Consider the following 17,819-nt stretch of genomic DNA (forward strand, 5'->3'; position numbering starts at 1 on the left):
AGCTCTGCTCAAGCAAAGTGACTACAAATTATAGTGACAGAAAGGTAATAGAATGTTGTTCTTCTCCCATGTAACAGTGCCAGCTCCCGTGTGAACAGCCCAGGGTGGTGGGTTGCTTTGCTCCACAGAGTCATTCAGAGATCCAAGCCCTTAACATCTTTTGTTTCTGCCATTCCCCCAGGAATTGTCTGGCCAAGGCTGGGCTGTAGATAAGTCCACGATGCAGCTCATGGAGAGGGGACAGAATCCGGGAAAACTGGCTTATCTCTTAAGTTGGAAATGACCTGCCAAGTCAACTTTCATTCACCTCCCATTGGCCTAAACTAAGTTCTAGAGCCACATTTTACTGCAAGGGATCTTGGGTAATGCTGTTGTTACCTGAGAGCTTTGGACTCAGTTTCAGCTCTACTGCCTTGAGAGACAGAGACAATAGATTTTGATGGCCAGCCACAAATTTCTGTCATGTGTAACATCAGAAAGAGATATTACCTCTTATAAATAAGCACATACTCATATACTCAATAAGTATTTATTAAGTGCCTATTGTGTGCCAGATACATTTTCTTATATTGTGGGTGAAATTATGCAACACTATGCAAGACTTTTACTCTTTCAGATAACAGAGGGCAATTGGAAATAAGGCCAGGTTTTTACCTTCATATTGCAGGACAAATATTCGCACCTGTCAAATCCCACCAGCTGGCATTATTGCTGTTCTGAGGATAAGCACACACAGAGCTGCTTAGATAGTTATTTGGATGTTGGTCTCGTAAATCATAACTTGCTTGTTGCATGTTTATGAAGCTTCAGGAAGACTTCTTCAGAGGATGATGTTAGATCATTGAGATTAAATTCAACCTCAAAGGTAGGTTTTTTCCCCAAAATAATTAAGGCAACGAACAAAGCAAATTTTGCAGTTAGTCCTTTGATGTGGTAAGTCGCACCATCTTCTGGGTTTGTGTACTCAAAGCAATGAATAATAAAATGATGACCGGATTCTGTCATGTGATTCTGGTGGTAGGCACGTGGGTGCAGGAAATATTCCAGGGGCACCAGGAATACCTTCTTCACTTCATCGGGATTAGGCTGGGCCTGGAAGTTGTGGTCTATAAGCCCTACAACGGGTGTTATAAATGTGTTTTTCTAAAAGCAGAAAACAGAATACACACATTAAGAAGTGAAGAGATACTGTTTCAAATGCTCAAGTCATGCCTTCCATGTAAACTAAGAAAACAGGCAGCAGCAGCCAATGCATAAGGTGGGGAAGGAAGGAGAACTCACTACAGAGGTAAACTTTATGTCCCCCATGAAGTGGGGGCGTCTCCGCCATACCTTAGGCAGCATCAGTGAGGTAACTCTGAAAATATTTCGTGAACGTAAGTAGGCACAATCTTTTGCAATGGCAATTTGGCATTACCAGAATGTGTTCACTCTGACTTAACAATTGCATGTGTATAAGTATTATCTGTATGATAAATTCCCACCAGTGAGAAAAGATACAAATGCATTAGGTCCTCTAATAACGTCCTTTCATTATAATGTTGATGGGATGCTATGGGAACTTAACTTTGTTTATATCAATTAGCCTATGGTAAAAATGGTTTCATTATTTGTTGTTGGCTTAAAGCTGCAGAGCCTGTCGACAATGTTAAGTGCGGACTTACTGCACAAGACTGAAGCATTATTTGCAATAGCCCAAACTCCGAAGTTACCACTCCTAAATGATGGGCAATTAGGGTAGATCAATCATGAGTATAGCCGTATAATGGGATTCCATGCAGCCCTTTAAAAAAATGTGATAACTTTCCCTATCAGTATATACAAGGACATGCCATCTTATCAATAGAAGAGTGACATAATATTAATTGTGGCATATTCCCATTTATGGGAAATTCGATATATAATCCTATATGAACTATTTTACGTAACACATGTTCATATGTGGGAGGATTTCTGTTTACAATCACAGCTGCTTGCAAATCAATGCAAGGTGCCGTTAAGTAAAAGATCCTACTGGGAATTTTGAAGGGGAGGCCTGGAGTTGAGTGCAGGATTCCACAGCACCCAGTTTGAAAACCACTGATGGAGTTCCCCTTTCATTTCCGGATAGGGTAAGAGGGGCCCAGAGAAGAAAAGGGCTTGCCCAAGGCCACTGAGCTCACAGGGGGCAAGGTCCACACGAGAACCAGTCTCTCGACTCTATGGACGGTACTCTCAAGGGTCAGTTTGGCCACCATGAAGACAGTGAATGCATTGGGAGTTCATGACTCTAGGACACCCAGCTCCGTTCCAACGCTTACATCAAGAAGATAGGGCACCAGGCGGCAGACGACCTCCACCTGCTGAGGAGGCAGCCCCACTTCCTCCAGGGCCTCCCGGAGGGCGGTGGCCACGTCATCCACGTCGGCGGGTTCGCACTTTCCTCCCGGGAAGCACACCTCTCCAGGTGAGCGGCGCAGCTGCGGGCAAGAGCAGAGCGGCACTGTGACTCCAGGCCGGGGCCCTCACTCACTCAGCAAGTCCTCCCTGAACCGGGGTTCATTCAGCAAGTCCTCCCTGAACCGGGGTTTCTCTGCCTGGACCATTCGCATCACACGGGTGATAAGTGGACAAGAGCAAAACCCGGCTTTTACTTGAAAACTTTTTTAAAACAATGAACTTGGAGAACTTCTCTTGCTTCTAACTTTTCTCTGCTTGCCCCCCAAAGATACCACCCACACACAGACTCATCATGGGGGGCAAGCTGAAAGAAAGGGGCGGGGAAGGGCAACGGTGTCCAGAGATAACTCACTGCCCGCCACCATCTTCTGGACATGCTGCTTCACAAGCATTTTTTTCACTGAGTCATCAGAACAGTTTTTATAACTGGGTTTTTTTTTTTAACTTGAGGTGAAATTCCTAACAGAATTAAAGTGAATCAACCGGTGACATTTAATACATTCATGTGACACAGCTACAACCATCCTCTATTTCCAGGACAGTGTCCTCACCGGAGGAGACTCTGTCCCACTGAGCAGTGGGCTCCACTGGCCCCCTCCCCCTCCCCTCACTCGCTGTCTGTGGATTCACCTGTCCTGCGTATTCCCTGGAAACGGAACCACACGCCATGTGACCTTGGCGTCTGCTTCTTTCGCTTAGCGTCGTGTTTCTGAAGTTCTTCCACACTGAAGGTGGCAGCCTTTCCTTCCTTTTCATGGCTGAATAGCTTTCCACTGTATGTATGTATGAATCACAATTTGTTTATCTATCTTTCCAGAATGGACATACAGGCTACTATAATACTACTGTTATTTCCACTTTGAGATAAGGGAACGAAGGCTCAAGAGGTTGAATAACCTGACCAGGCTCACGAGGAGTGAGTAGTGGAGCTGGAAGGTAACCAGGATTTAACCCTAGAGCCTGTGCCCTAACTCAGCACACATGCCTTCAGGAAGACCTTGTACAGAACGTGTGGTCCGGCACCGTCAGCACGGACCTGTGTCACCGCCTCCGTACCTCTGCACCCAGAGTAGCCGCTCTTTTCCTGCATTGCTTCTTCCACGCATGTCCTTGATCCCATGCCTTCCTGACTTCAGAACTGTGTGTGTCTCCCTTTGTAGCATCCTAAACATTTCCCCCTTTTTTATCTCTGTATTTAAAATGATTCCTCTCCTGTCTTGGGCAGGGGTGGAGAAGCACAAACCTCCCATGCTTCTCCCCTCTGCAGGACCAACTTCCCAGCAAACATGACCTCAATTTCTCTATCACTCACTCCCGCCCAGTGCCACCCTCCTTTCTCCCCTGAACTGTCGAGGAGACCTCAGGGTCAGCAGGAGTCCTGGGTCAGCCTCTTCTCAATGGTGTGCGATGCGGGTAATGTCTGTCTTCCTAGAGTCAATCACATGAGCTGATGGCTGAAGCACAGAGCACAGTGCCTGGCCCATGTTAAATATTTATTAACGAGGACTCGTTAGAAACAAAATCAAAAGCTCATCTAGGCATTTTTAGCACCAGGGTCCACATATCCATGTAAGAATAAACTAGATGCCGTAATAAATTTTGTAATGTTCTAAGATCTTAAGTCCCATTTGGGGAAGCCTCTTAAAAATGAAAGAAAACATTTTAAAGTTCCTCTCTGCTAGTAAATCAGTAACAAAACATAAATTTAAGAAAATCAGTTACAGTGCAGGAATTTCTAAATCCACAGAAAACTCACACATCTTTACATCAATTATAGTTATGTGTATGTGAAAACCAGGTTGATGGACATGTTTCTACTGTCTTGACCATTCACCACCCAAATGCACAAGAAATAGACCTGATGTTACATCACCTCTGAAAAGTGACTCCATAGTGTTAGATCATTCGGCAGCAAGGTATCGGTGACAGAGGGACTCATCGGGCGTGACAGAAATACAGACCTGATTTAACGGCTATTTTAAATACTCGTAAGAAAATGTTATGCTGTTTTGAAGAAAATAGACACATTCATAAAAATGATTATTCACAACTGTCAGCATCAGAAAGGGCTCTATCTAAGTACAGAACTTTTTATCTTTTCTTTTTTTGGTAAATAGCATAACATTTTAATTAAATAAAATCTTATGGACTTCTTCTCAAAAGCGGACTAGGGTTGCAGTCTGCCGACGGCACTAACAACGACAGCTGGTGGTACCAAGGTTAAGAAACCCTGGTCTAAAAGTATTTTAAATTATTTCTTTTTCTTTCCAAAACTTCTTTAAGAAAATGCCATGTGATTATCCTGTGGCCCCAGAAACATTGCAATTCTGAAAGACAATCTGGGACTCTCTGGACTAAAAAATGTGTGCGAGTGACAACATTTTGTGGGGTTTTCAAATGTCCTGAGACTTGAATGGCAGAACTTTGTCACCTACCTTCTCTGACCGGAGGGTGAACAACAGATGAAGTTTTCCTTCCTTAGCCAACAACGGTAAAAGGATGGAATATTTATTAGACGACAAGTGAGAATATTTGGTCCCAACATCATGCTTTTTTAAGCGGGCCTTCGCATCATCTATCAAACTGTTTCTAGAAGGGAAACAAACCAAACATTATAGTACCAGAATCACGCTAAAAAATCTCCTTGTCCTGCCTCTGATTCTGCTTTGTTGTGGATCTTGGGGGTCACCATTTCTGAGTCTCAGTGCACCTTTCAATAACATGGCAGAAATAACAATACTTGAATTGCATGATTTTTGGCAAGATAAAATGAGGCAAAAAACTACAGTAGTCCCCCCTCACCCACGGTTTCACTTTCTGCGGTTTCAATTACCTGCAGTCAAACTCTGTCCAAAAATATTAAGTTATTCCAAAAAATAAACAAATCGTGTTGCAAATTCTGCGCTGTTCCAAGTAGAGTGATGAAATCTTGCACTGCCCAACTCCATCCCAGCGGGGGCGTGAATCATTCCTTTGTCCAGGTTTTCAGGCTGTATATGCCACCTGCCCATCAATCACTTAGTAGCTTTTCTGGTGATCAGATCGACTATTGCAGCATTTCTGTGCTTATGTTCAAGTCACCCTTATTTTACGTAATAGTGGCCCCTAAGTGTAAGAGTAGTGATGCTGGCAAGTCAGACGTGCCAAAGAGAAGCCGTAAAGTGTTTCCTTTAGGGAAAAGGTGAGTACAGTTCAATAAGATATTTTGAGAGAGACCACATTCACATAACTTTTGTTACAGTACTTTGTTATAATCATTCTATTTTATTATTGTTGCTAATCTCTTACTCTGCCTAATTTATAATTAAACTTTTTCATAGGTATGTATGTGTAGGAAAAACCATCATAGTCTATATATATGGTTCAGTACTATCTGTGGTTTCAGGAATCTACTGGGGGTCTTGGAAGGTATCCCCATGGGTGGGGTTGGGGTGGGGAACTATGTACCAAGAACGCAGTTTAGTACAGAAGTTCATTTGAAAACAAAATTAAATTTAAATTATGGTAAAATATTTTTTAACAATGCAATAATTCATTGTGAAAATCAATAACTGTATCCAGGTAAGACAGGTTTGCTGAAGAAGTCATTATAAGGTGAGCCCATTGTTTTTTGTTGTTTTTTTAACCCTCACCAGAAGACATTTTTCCATTTTTTGTTCAGATAGAGTGGGAGGAAGAGAGAGGCAGAGAGAGAGAGAGAGAGAGAGAGAGAGAGAGAAACATTGATGTGAAAGAGACATATTGAGTGGCTGCCTCCCACACGACCCCAACCAGGGTTGGGGATGAATCGCAACCGAGGTATGTGCCCTCGACTGGAATTGAACCCACAACTCATTGGTCCGCGGGCTGACACTCTAACTGCTGAGCCAAACCAGCCAGGGCAGGTGAGCCCATTGTAAAGAGTAGATACTTTCTCTTAACCTGGACCTTATATCATGTTATGTTATCAAGCATTCCATTTGTTAGTAAATATTCAACTGGCTTATAACAATGGTTCCCAAACTTTAGCAGCAACAGAATCACCTGTAGCAAGACTACAACACAGATTGCTGGGCCCACCCCAAAACTGTGACTCAGTAAGTTTGGGGTGGAGCCTGAGAGTTAGCATTTATATCAGACTCCCAAGCGACAGTGATGCTGCAGACCAAGGAAACACACTTTGAGAAGTACTACCTGATAAGATACAAGTATTTGGATTTACGACCACAAATCATGCCCTGAATCCACGACTGTGAATTTGTTTTGGTCCCTTTGAAAGGTTTTTGTTGATGGTGTGTGTAGTGGGTTAAACAGTGTTCCCACAAAACCACAAATGTGACTTTACTTGGAAGTAAAATTTCTGTAGATGTAATTAGTTTAGGGCTTAAGATGAAATCAATCATTCTAGATTTAAGGTGGGCCCTAATTCCAACGACTAGTGTCCTTACGAAAAGAGGAGAGGACGCAGAGATAGATGCACAGAGAAGAAGGCCACGTGAAGACAGAGGCAGAGACTGGCTGTGATTCTGCCACAAGCCAAGAAACACCAGAAGCCATCAGAAGCTGCAACAGGCAAGGAAGGATCCTCCCCTAGAAACTTCAGAGGGAGGATGGCCTTGCCAGTACCTTGAGTTTGGACTTGTAGCTTTCAGAACCGTGAGAGCATAAATTCCTGTTTTTTTAAGCTACCCAGTTTGTGGCCCTTTGTTATTGACAACCCAATAAATTAACAGTTTAATTTTAATTTTTCTATGGGAAAGGCAGTTTTGCATAGTGGGCAAAATCAGATATTTTAAGTCAGCTAGAACTGGTTTCAAAAGATTTAGGAGTGACCTCTCTGACCTTTCCTCATCTGTGACATGTTTGAAAGTATTTGCAAGGATTTAATGACATAATTCATATTGTGGCTTGTACTCAGTGGCCTATGTGCCTACTGTCATAAATGTCCCCTTCATTAAATGAGCAGTTGTTTGTGGGAGGTGTTTGCTAATTGACGCCTCTTTCTACATGGCAGGATGCTCATTAAAAGTGGTTGGATAAGCGCAATGAATTGCAAACCCGACCAAAAGGCTTGAAAAGAATCACAGAAGGCTGGCACCTGAGGGAACTCCAGGGTGCACCCCAAGAACTAATCAGAGGGTCCAGCAGGTGCAAAGTCTGCAAATATGCGCCTGTCCACGTTAGGGGCTGGTTCTTGGAACAGTCACCATGAAAACACAAACAAAAGTAGCAGCCACCCTGTTCTGAGTGTGAGTTTATCCCACACTCTTGCCTTGCTTTTCTCTCTCTCTCTCTCTCTCTCTTTTTTTTTTTTGCATTTATCTTTAGATAGAGTGGGAGGGAGGGAGACAGGAAGAGAGAGAGAGAGAAACAACGCTGTGAGAGAGACACATCGAGTGGTTGCCACCCGCACAACCTCAACAGGGGCCGGGGACAAACTGCAACCAAGGCACGTGCCCTTAGCGGGAACCGAACCCCGGACTCTCAGATCCGCGGGCCAAAGCTCCAACCGCTGAGCCAAACCGGTCAGGGCGCTTTTCTCTTTTTATCCTCACAACAGGCCTGCGAGTTGAGCTCATTATCCGGTCCAGGCCTAGAGAGGTTATGTAACTGAGACTCAAGGCCACGACTGGAAGTAGCCACCGGGGAACTTGAACCCTGGGTTGCCTGGTACGGGCTCGTGGTTCCTGAGGTCGAACTCTGGAGCCGCCCCGAGCAGAAGAGGTTAGCCGGCCTGGCAGGAGGAAGCGCTTTGCCCTTGGGGAAGGAGGGGGGCGGAGATCCATGATGAAGGGTGTCAACTCAAGGTGGCCAAAGCCGGCACTGTCTCGGCCCGAGAAGGTGCGTAGGTCGCTGGACCCTGCTTAAGGCCAATGCGGTGAGTGCATCGAGTGCGGGCTCAGCAAAAACAATCGCAGGTGCAAGGCTCCGGCGACCCGCGGCCCGCGATCTGTTCGGCCCCGCCGCGATCACGGCCGGGCTCAGCGTGGCTGGGGCCGGGGAGGCTTTACCTGACCGGCTCCGGAGGACTGGGTCGCGACATAGTTCCGGGAAAGTTAATTTCCAGCAGAAGACTTCTCAAAGGTGCTCTGACAGACGGGCATGCGCAGAGCGGCAGTGGGCCTGGGGCGGGGGGAGAGGCGGGGCCGAGGGACGGAGATGAGGCGGGCCTGTGGCCAAAGACAGAGATAGGGCGGGGCCTGGGAGTGGTGGGCGTGGCCTAGTGCCATAGGCGGGGAATCGGGGCGGGGCGACAGGTGAAGGCGGGGCTGGCGGGACAAAAGGCCGGGCCTTTCTGGTCCTGTGAAGCGGTTTGTTCAGCTCCTTGTTCTTCCTTTGGATCAACAGGCATACGAGGAAATCTGAAGTGGACAATGGTAAAAAAAGAGAAAAAAAGTGAAAATGCAGTGCTGGTGAGTTGAGAGGATTCTGACACTCGTAGTCACTGTTGCTAGGAGTTTAAGTTGGTTCAGCTTTTCTGAACAGCCTTCAACATGCATTGACCGAGCACCTACAATGTGCTGGGTGCAGATCCCACAGCTAGCAAAGAGACACCTGGAGCTTACTGTCAGATGCAAGAGAGAGAGAGAAATAAAAAAATTACATAGATAAAGCAGAGGCATGTAGTCCTTGGAGAGCATCTGAGAGAGAAACGTGACCAAATCAGCAGAGAAGGCTTGCCAGAGAGAGGGGAAACAGAGCCGACCTCCAACGCAGCTGTTCTCCATGTGTAGTTCAGGACCAGCAGCAGCAACACCACCTGGGTGCTATTCAAATACAGACTCTTGGGTCCCATCCCAGAGCTGCTGGATCAGAAATATGTAAAGCCCAGTGATCTGCACATTCTGATTTTGATGCTCAGGGAGCAACTGCTCCCAGGTATGTGTGGAAAGGAATTAAGGGAGAGAGTTCTAGGAAGAAGGACAAGTTTGCGCAGACTCCATGGTGTGCAAAGACCCCAGAGGAGCAGCTGGAGAAGAGCCGGTGAGAGGAAGTCTGGTTGGAGCTGCCACTCAAGAGGTCAGATTTGAGAGACTTAAGGCCAGTCTGACCTCTCTATCCCATACAGAAGGTGAAGTGCCTGGGACCCACAATAATGTTTTAATTTTAATTTCTTTTAAAATCAGATGAAAATGAATATAATAATAAGCAATATAAAATAATGAATCCAGCCTGCATCTTTATACCAATGCAGTCATAAAATAGAATTTATTTTATTAATTGTTATTTTATAGAGGAAGGGGTTCATAAAGCCAACATCGCTTAGGGCCTATGAAATTCAGTCTGACCCTGGGTTGTGGGATAGTTGGGCCACAGTTCCCAAGACCTCTAAAACCACTGAGCTTATATGTTTACCTGGCGAGTCGGCCAAGGCTGAGAGAGCCCAAACCAAGAATTTGATGACATCCTAATAATGACAATAACGGTACCTAGCCACATTAGTGTACTTAATGCTCTGAGTAACCCTATGAAGTAGGGTTATTTCCATAGAGGTATTAACATCCTCACTTCCCAAATTAGGAAATAAAAAAATGTCTTGCTTAAGGTCACACAGCTAGAGTTCAAGGTTAGATTGTTCTGACCTCTGAGTTCATTTATTTCTATATCACATCCCAGAAGCAACCACCCTGTGAATTATATGACTCTGATTATGAATGAGAAGGAGGTAAATTAACCCTTCATCCAATATCTATTGCGTACTTACTATGTGCTAGGCAGCTCTAAGATGTGACCCTTGACCTCTAAGGCCTCTTAGTTTATTGAGGGTGATAATAAACATGACTCAGCTCTAGGAATGTACAGTGTGTTCTCAGCTCTGTATGAGAAGGGAAGGGAGAGTAGCTCGAAGGATTGAATTGGGGACTGAAAATTATTGTCGGGATTTTATTTTCTCTTCTTTTAGACATCCTTTCATTAAATCCTTGATTTGAAGTTGAACAAACTGAGACTCAGAGTAGTCTAGTGCCTTAGCCACGGTCACAGAGCAGGTGAATGGTGGAACGAGGTATTGATCTCATCCAATGAGCTGCAGCTGGCGCTCTGGTAGGTTTTGATGGATAAGTGGGATTTCAAGAGAGCACAGTGGGGGAGATGCCATTCTGGGCAGAAGGAACAGCAGAAGCCAAGCATGAGTGAAGAGTCTTGTTCAGATGGCAGGTAGTGCAACGTGGCTGGAACAAAAAGGGCATTTTGCCAAGCAGAACCCTGGAAACAGGTGAAAAAGCTTTGGAAGCCGCAGCAAGATAGAGGTTGACCTTCCTAAAGAGAGAGGAAAAACAGGTCTGGCTTTTCAGGAAGATCTCTGGAATCAGGAGGGGTGGGTTGGGAATAGGGAGAGACTGGAGCTAATCAGGGGGCTCTTCCAAAAGTCTGGGCTCAAGGAACCAAAAAACAAGATGCTTTAAATCTTCTAAAAAAAAGTCCTATACTCCTGACATCAGAAAGTCAGAGTGTAATGGGATGGTCTTAAAGTAAAAGCAGGATCGAGATGCTTTGCTATGTACCAAGGCTCCACGCACAGCATCTTCTTTCAAGATCAGAAAGACTGCTGTAAAAATACTTCTGTTTCATGGGTTTTGTAAGGCTAGAAGCCAGAGCACATGGAACTTCACAAGGTGAAATGCATCATAATAAGATTATGTATGTGTGGTATGTACATACATGTATGTGTGTGTGTCTATCTCCGAACCTACAAAGCAACACAAACTTCGAGGTTAATGGACAATGTCTTTAGGGAAAATGACTGGTCTCTGTAGTTTTTGTACACAGATTTGTTGGTAGTGACATAATTCTAGAAAATGTGTTGAAGAGAAGCAAAGCTATAAAAACGTTCAGGGCAGCATGAAAAGCCAACACCTCAATGTGTAGTTCTCTCAAAGAAGCAGTTCCTGGAGGCCAAGGTGGACATTATCCGCACTCCACCTACCGAGAACCTTCATTTGAGCAGCACCTTTTGTCCAAGCCTGGGTGCCACAGAGGTAAAGAAACTCCAACTTGCCTTTGAGAGCAAAGGATGTCTGGGAGAAAGACCTGCCAGCAACAAACTCTTCGCTTTAGTGCCAGATAAATGCTCTAATCCAGGAAAGGGCTAAGTGCTCTGGGGAGTGAGGTGCAGCACACAAGCAATTAATTCTGCCCGGGAGTAGGGAGTAGGCCGTGAGGTCAAGATGGGCTGTGGAGAGATAGCAACATAATAGGGAATACTAGCACCTCGCATTATTTTCTAATGCTCAAGAAATGTAAGTTTCCCCCATTCCATCCTCAATTTGCAGGAGGGTCTCTAAGCTCTTGGAGGACAGTCTCAGGGGAGGGCTTTCATATTAAGCATCACACCCATCAGAGTATAATGGTTATAATTGCTGGGTTGGGCATTCATCCTCCCTCCACTCCCCACCCCCACCACTGTCCTGCCCAATCAGAGAGAGCGAAGGAAGCACAGCCTCCCACCTTTAGGAGAGGAAGTTGAGGGAGTTCTTTGAGGACTAGGTTTAAATAGGAATTTCTTTACAAATAGGTCAAGGTTCTCAGCATCAAAATCATCCAGGGATTACACAGACAACCCGCCCCCAGAATCCCACCCTGCAGGTACTGATCTCAGGGAGGAAATTCACTCAGGAACATGCATTTCTGAGCAAGCTTCTAGGTGATTCTGTTTTAAAGGTTAAAGATACTGATTTAAGTGCTCCAAAGAGAGAGATTTGATGTTGAGGACATAAGCCACTTCCTTGCCACAGAGGGAAGGACACATGGCCACCAGCACCAGGGGGCACCATTCTTGGTCACATTGGAAGTCTTTCTGGTTTTGGGCGTTGGCAACTTGGGCAAGTCTGTCTCAGAAAAGGCTCCCAGGAAGGTGAGTGGATTATTTTGTAGAAAATAGGCAAGAGTGAACAGATCCCTATACAATGTGGTCTTTGCTTCATTTTTTTAAAAAAAAGACCCACTTAAAAAAGGAGAGAATGCGTGAGATTGGGTCAGCGTGTTCTCCCTTTAATGCCCGTTCTTGGCTAGGCTTGGAGTTGAATGTTGGAAATGAGAGGCACCTGATGGTTGATTCTTGCTCTGGGGGATTGGTGTCACATATGGCCGAGAGTGACTTTAGTCTGCACAAGAATCTCCTGGGGCTGATTACACATGTAGGTTCTTGGGCTGCAGCCTCTCTGGGGTGTTGATGCAGGTGGGGTCCAAGCATCTGCATTTGCAACCAGACCCTTGGGTGATTCTGATATGTCTGCACTTTGAAGAGGGAGAAATAGAACTTGAATCTGAAAAAATAAAATAAAAGAGTGGAAATTAGCCAGGCCCTGGAAGTCTAGATAGACACTTTAGCCAAGAAGTCAGTGGCCTTAATTTCCGGCAGCAGGTGTGGACTGGGAACTAAATGTTGGACGCAGATTGTAGGAAAAATGCTTCTGGAATTGCCCTGGATTACAAAAAAAAAAAAAAAAAAATGTAAATTGCTTTGAATTTACATCTGGGTGCTGCAAATGTGATTTTTCAAAGTAATTCATGGTGCTTTTCATCCATGTTTAATTTTTACTGTGTAATGTGTCACAATAAAACAGATATATGTTTGCCTATTAAAATGTCTTAAATCTCTGAGCCTCCATGAGCCAGGCCTGCCAAAAACTGACAAAAACCAATGGGCGTGCATCATTCACTTATTTTATACCATTGTTGGTTCTCGTTTCTGGGCACCTTTAGAAATGAGCTGAAGATGCGTTCTGTTTAATTCTTTACTGTCATGGAATCGCTGTGTAATGGCACAATCAAGGAGGTTTAATTGCCAATAACAACTGTGCTGGGAAATGTGTGATCTAAACGAAGACTCGGCCTAGGATGTATGTAATGGAGTAACCATGCCGTACAGTGAGGCACAGTCTGGTCTCAATTAGCATGTGAATTAGTTGTAAAATTGGTTTAAGATTTTCCAGTGCACGGGGAAGCTCAGGGTCTGTGGAAGAAACGCAGGCTCTGCTCCACAGAGAATTACCCTCTGCATCTTTACCCTGACCTGGGGTCTGCCCACCAGGAACTCACAAGTCAACCTTGGTTAAACTCTTACTTTTATAGGGGGTGAGGAGAGGGGGAAACTCACATCCCTCCCCCAGTGCAGACTCCACCACTTACCTGGCTTGGTAGCTTATCTAACCCCTTGTTTAAACCACAAGGAAAACCACGCCATCAATGCTCTGTTCACGGGGCTCACACTCTGGCGTGCAGCCTCCTGGTGTATCTGGGATAATAAGTACTACCAGGTGGGCAGAGAGACAGACAGGCAGACCCCAGACAGAAGGACAGACCCTTTGAGAAGGATGCTATTCATTTGTTGCTAGTCTCTGGCTTTTCCTATGGCTGTCTGTCTGAAGGTGGCTACACAATACTCTTGTTGGGGCTGAGGGGGTGGGCACTGGTCATTGCTTGAGGTCTTTAGTGGAAGCCAGAAAAGGACATGGGCTGTCATGGAGTCATTTCAGATCTGAGAGCAGAGGATTGAAGGTTGTACTTCTTGCAACACTATCCAATAGAGCTTTTGGCAGTGACAGAAATTCTCTCTATCTAATGCAGTGGCCAGTAACCAAATGTGGCTACTGAGCACTTGGAACATGGCTAGTGTGACTAAGGAACAAATTTTACATTTTATTTACTTTCAGGTGATTTATTCTTTGTTACTATTGTTTTTGTTAATCCTCACCTGGGGATATTTTTTCCACTGATTTTTTTTTTTTTTTTTTTTTAGACAGAGTGGAAGGGAGGAAGGGAAGGAAAGAGAGAGAGAGAAACATTGATGTGAGAGAGACGCATCAATTGGTTGCCTCCCGCATGACCCTGACCGGGGCCAGGGATCGAATCTGCAACCCAGGTACGTGCCCCTGATCAGAATCGAACCCGTGACCCTTCGGTCTGCAGGCCAACACTCTAACTGCTGAGCCAAACTGGCTCTGGCTAGCTTTAGGTAATTTAAATAGCCACATGTGGCTAGTGGCTACCGCATTAGCACAGGCAGCGTTGCAATGTCTGTTTCCTTCTGTCTTGCAACCTTAGAAATATCAGCTCCAGACCTCTGCAAAGCATACACTGTCTTCCAGGTTAAACACATGCTTTTGGAAAAATTTCTAGAGGCTTCTTTTCAGGGCATTTTTTTTGGAAATGGAGGCTAGAAACCAGTGTCATTAATTCCTTCCTTTTACAAACAAACAAAAAAAAGTTAGTTCCCATTACTCCTAATAGGCACCTACTCGTATTCCACCTCCCATCACTACAGTGAGGGCTTCGAAACAGGCCTTTATATTTACCCAAGACAATAAGCTGTTAGCAAACAAAAGTGCTTACAGTATTTCTTTCTGCCTATTACTTGGCAACAGCTGTGTTGAGTCATGAGTTGGACGCAGTGATTGGATGCCATACCTGTCTTTAAAGAGCTAGTATTGGGGAGGGGAAACACAGTGTCCCCAAAATGTGTTCCAAGCAACCTTAGACCTGTGATGTGCCCTGTGGGAGGGTGCTAATGTCAAATACATTTTAAATAGGCTGCATTCGACAGTACCTCTCACAGATACACAACCTGTTAACATGGTAACGTGTCCAGCCTTTGTTTAGTCCCGCTCTCCTCTGCTGTACTTGGCCACAGAGTTCTTTCTGCCCTTCTCACCCCCGCTGACATTGATCTGGTGTTTTGCTCAAGGCACTTGGGGTGGTGCTACATGAGAGCGATGAGTAGGCATGCAGGGAAGACAAAGTATTTCCTCCTGGGATAAAAGAAAATCACATGCAGAAGCCTGATGCTGTTGCCCCAAATAGTATCTAAAATACTGCCATTCCTTAATTCCCTTCATCTGCTTTCTTTTTCTTCCTAGCACTCATCACTAGATGATGTAATACCCAGAGAGCTCTCCTTACTTCCCTGCCTCCCTCCACTGAAATCTAAGCTCCAGGAGAGGGAGCGAAGCATCTTTTCCCCACCGCTCTGGCCTCAGCACCCAGGTAACCACTACTTATTTCTTTAGACGAAATATAGACATGGAAAAACATTTCAACTGGGCTTTGAGGGAGAGGAAGGGTTTCACGGGCTAGAGGGGAGGTGATGTTTACTCTGGGAGAGACACAGAATGAAAGCACGTGGAGAGGCATGGAGAAGCTGGCTTGCATGAAGGGAAGTGAGGACCCGTGGTAGGAGATGACACTGGGAGGATGCACGGTGGCCCTTCCACGGAGAGAGCCAGGAAGGACTGGCTGGCTTTGCAGGAGCAACTTCCAGTGGCGGCGGTGGTAGGGGTGGGGGTGAGATGTTAGCACCCCCACAGCTCCAGAGAGTGCTGGGTTCTCTACTGAGCAACAGGCGGTGTGAGTTGCGGCCACAATCTATTTTCTGGAACTCTGGCTAGGCTACCGGCCCACAGCACATGCACTGATAGGTATACACACATGATAGACATGTGGTATCCGCTTTTATGCGAGTTTACAAGATTGTGCAGGCAAAGCAAACTGGCTTCAGTTTACACGGGAGCAAAGTGCACAGCATGAAACAGGCACAAGCAGAGGCTCTCAGAGGTCGCCGTCCTCGTAAACATGTCTCCCCGGGACATGAACTGGGGCGGTGAGTCATCCTTCTGGGAAAGGACATGAGCTGCCAGACTGTATTTCCTTTCTGCTTTGTCATGCAGAATACAGATGTGCTGTAGGGGCAGGGATAAAAGGCAGAACATGTTTAACGTTTGTTTGTCTTTCTTCATAGTTAAATGTACATTTTGTTCCCCAAATAGACTCCGGGCAGCTAACTAGCCTAATTGAATAGCCTCATGGAAAATGAGAAGTCTATAGTTTCTACGATGCGAGTCCTCTTCTGACCTTGGGCAGAGATGAAAACGTGCATCCTGCTCAATGCAGGTAAAGATGTATTCCCTACTGCGCCCTGTGCACGGCAGCCCCGGGGCTGCCAGTTTTCCTCTCCGAACCCCCTGCCACAGTCACTTATGCTGAGGGCCTGTGTGCGAGGCACTGTAGGAGAGTGTGTTTATTGCTCTGCGTGGTTGGGCTGAATTAATCCTCACAACCACCCTCCAGGTAGGGATGCTTTTCTTTCCTTGTGCAGATGAGCGTGCTGGGGCAGACAGCAGATAAACAGCTGGGTATCATAGCGCAGATATAGGTGGAGCTAGGATCTGAATAAAAACCATTTCACTCCAATGGCAACATACATTCTGTGACATTTCGATCCTTCTCTCCCCCCCCCCCTATTGATTTTAGAGAGAGAGGAAGGGAGAGGGAGATAGAAACATCGATGAGAGAGAACATCGACTGGCCGCCTCCTGCATGCCCCCCACTGGGGATTGGGCCCACAACCTGGGCATGTGTCCTGACCGGGAATTGAACTGGTGACCTTTTGGTGCATGGGTCACTGCTCCACCACTGAGCCACACTGATCGGATGACATTTTGATCCTTACTGAACATGATTTTTTCCCATTCGTGTCTATTTTTATAAGTGTCCATTTGAGAGCCACTTAATATATACATGCATATGTCTGCCCTCCTATGTCCTTTATCTGTAATGCATATTCTGCCTGTTAAAACACCTTCACTTTCATCAGGCTCAGGTGGTCTGCCTGATGTTAAAATGAAGAACGCTGGAGACCATGAAGCATTTACATGGGAAAAGGGAGGACATGGACCAGGAGCTGAGGGCAAGGTGCAGGATATTCGCTACACGTACGGTTATCTTTGAACTTCCAGGTGGAAGGAAGCAAGAAGCCTTCTCTCTTTTTCATTCCATGTCTACATCCTGCTAAATGTTTTCAACTTGTACTTTCTTTGTAGTGTGTCCACAGATGATGGGCTCTTCTAGCTGCTGGGGAAAACTAGGGCCCCCTTCTCAGTACATTAGCCTATAAGATTAGCCTCTAAGATTTCAGGCTGTGCTAGGACCTGACCTTTCAAAGTCCTAACTGGATGCATCCTGGGCTCATTCCAGTTCACTAAGGAAGGTCCCACAGAGATAGGGTATATCCCTGCTAGCATCTGATGTGAATCACTGTGCAGTCCACAGAAAGGCAATGTGTATGTAACTGGAGAGAGCGCTGAAGAATTGGAAGAAGGCCCTGGCCAGTTTGGCTCAGCAGTTGGAGCGTTGGCCTGCAGACTAGAGAGTCCCGGGTTCGGTTCCTGCTAAGGGCATGTGCCTTGGTTGCGGTTTGTCCCCGGTCCCGGCTGGGGTCGTGTGTGTGGAGGCTGGTTGTTGTGTCTCTCTCACATCGATGTTTCTCTCTCTTTCTCCCCCTCCTGCCCTATCTGAAGGTAAATGAAAAAAAAAAAAAATGTGTGCTCGGGTGAGGATAAAAAAAAAAAATTTGGGAGGAGACTGGTATTGTTACCCAGGAGTACTGTACATAGATTGGGTCTCAG

At 45.6% G+C, this 17,819-nt stretch overlaps 1 protein-coding gene across 2 annotated transcripts; it reads right to left on the reverse strand.

Moving 5' to 3' along the window:
• Window positions 1-542: 542 nt before the first annotated feature.
• On the reverse strand, window positions 543-8,523 carry NUDT7 (nudix hydrolase 7). 2 transcript variants are annotated; one of them, XM_036274508.1, is made up of 6 exons: window positions 8,430-8,523; window positions 5,273-5,607; window positions 4,875-5,028; window positions 4,313-4,443; window positions 2,301-2,459; window positions 543-1,143 (listed from the first exon to the last, which is right to left on the reverse strand). In XM_036274508.1, the coding sequence occupies exons 4-6, from the start codon at window positions 4,376-4,378 to the stop codon at window positions 775-777; spliced, it is 594 nt and encodes a 197-aa protein (XP_036130401.1). In that variant the 5' UTR covers window positions 4,379-4,443; window positions 4,875-5,028; window positions 5,273-5,607; window positions 8,430-8,523; the 3' UTR covers window positions 543-774. The 2 variants fall into 2 exon arrangements, with proteins under 2 accessions (XP_036130401.1, XP_036130400.1); XM_036274507.1 differs by lacking the exons at window positions 4,313-4,443; window positions 5,273-5,607 and having other exon boundaries at window positions 8,430-8,518.
• Between the last annotated feature and the right edge of the window lie 9,296 nt (window positions 8,524-17,819).

The sequence above is a fragment of the Molossus molossus genome, unplaced genomic scaffold, assembly GCF_014108415.1.
Source record: "Molossus molossus isolate mMolMol1 unplaced genomic scaffold, mMolMol1.p scaffold_m16_p_21, whole genome shotgun sequence".
NCBI lineage: Eukaryota > Metazoa > Chordata > Mammalia > Chiroptera > Molossidae > Molossus > Molossus molossus.

What these genes read in the sequence shown, in the direction of transcription:
- NUDT7 (XM_036274507.1), bottom strand. Translation starts at nt 8,461, where the DNA reads ATGTCGCGACCCAGTCCTCCGGAGCCGGTCAG. An exon ending in AGTCCTCCGGAGCCGGTCAG is followed by an intron (nt 5,029 to 8,429) that starts GTAAAGCCTCCC and finishes TTTCCCTTCTAG; the next exon opens with AAACAGTTTGATAGATGATG. An exon ending in TGGTGCCCTATCTTCTTGAT is followed by an intron (nt 1,144 to 2,300) that starts GTAAGCGTTGGA and finishes TTCTGCTTTTAG; the next exon opens with AAAAACACATTTATAACACC.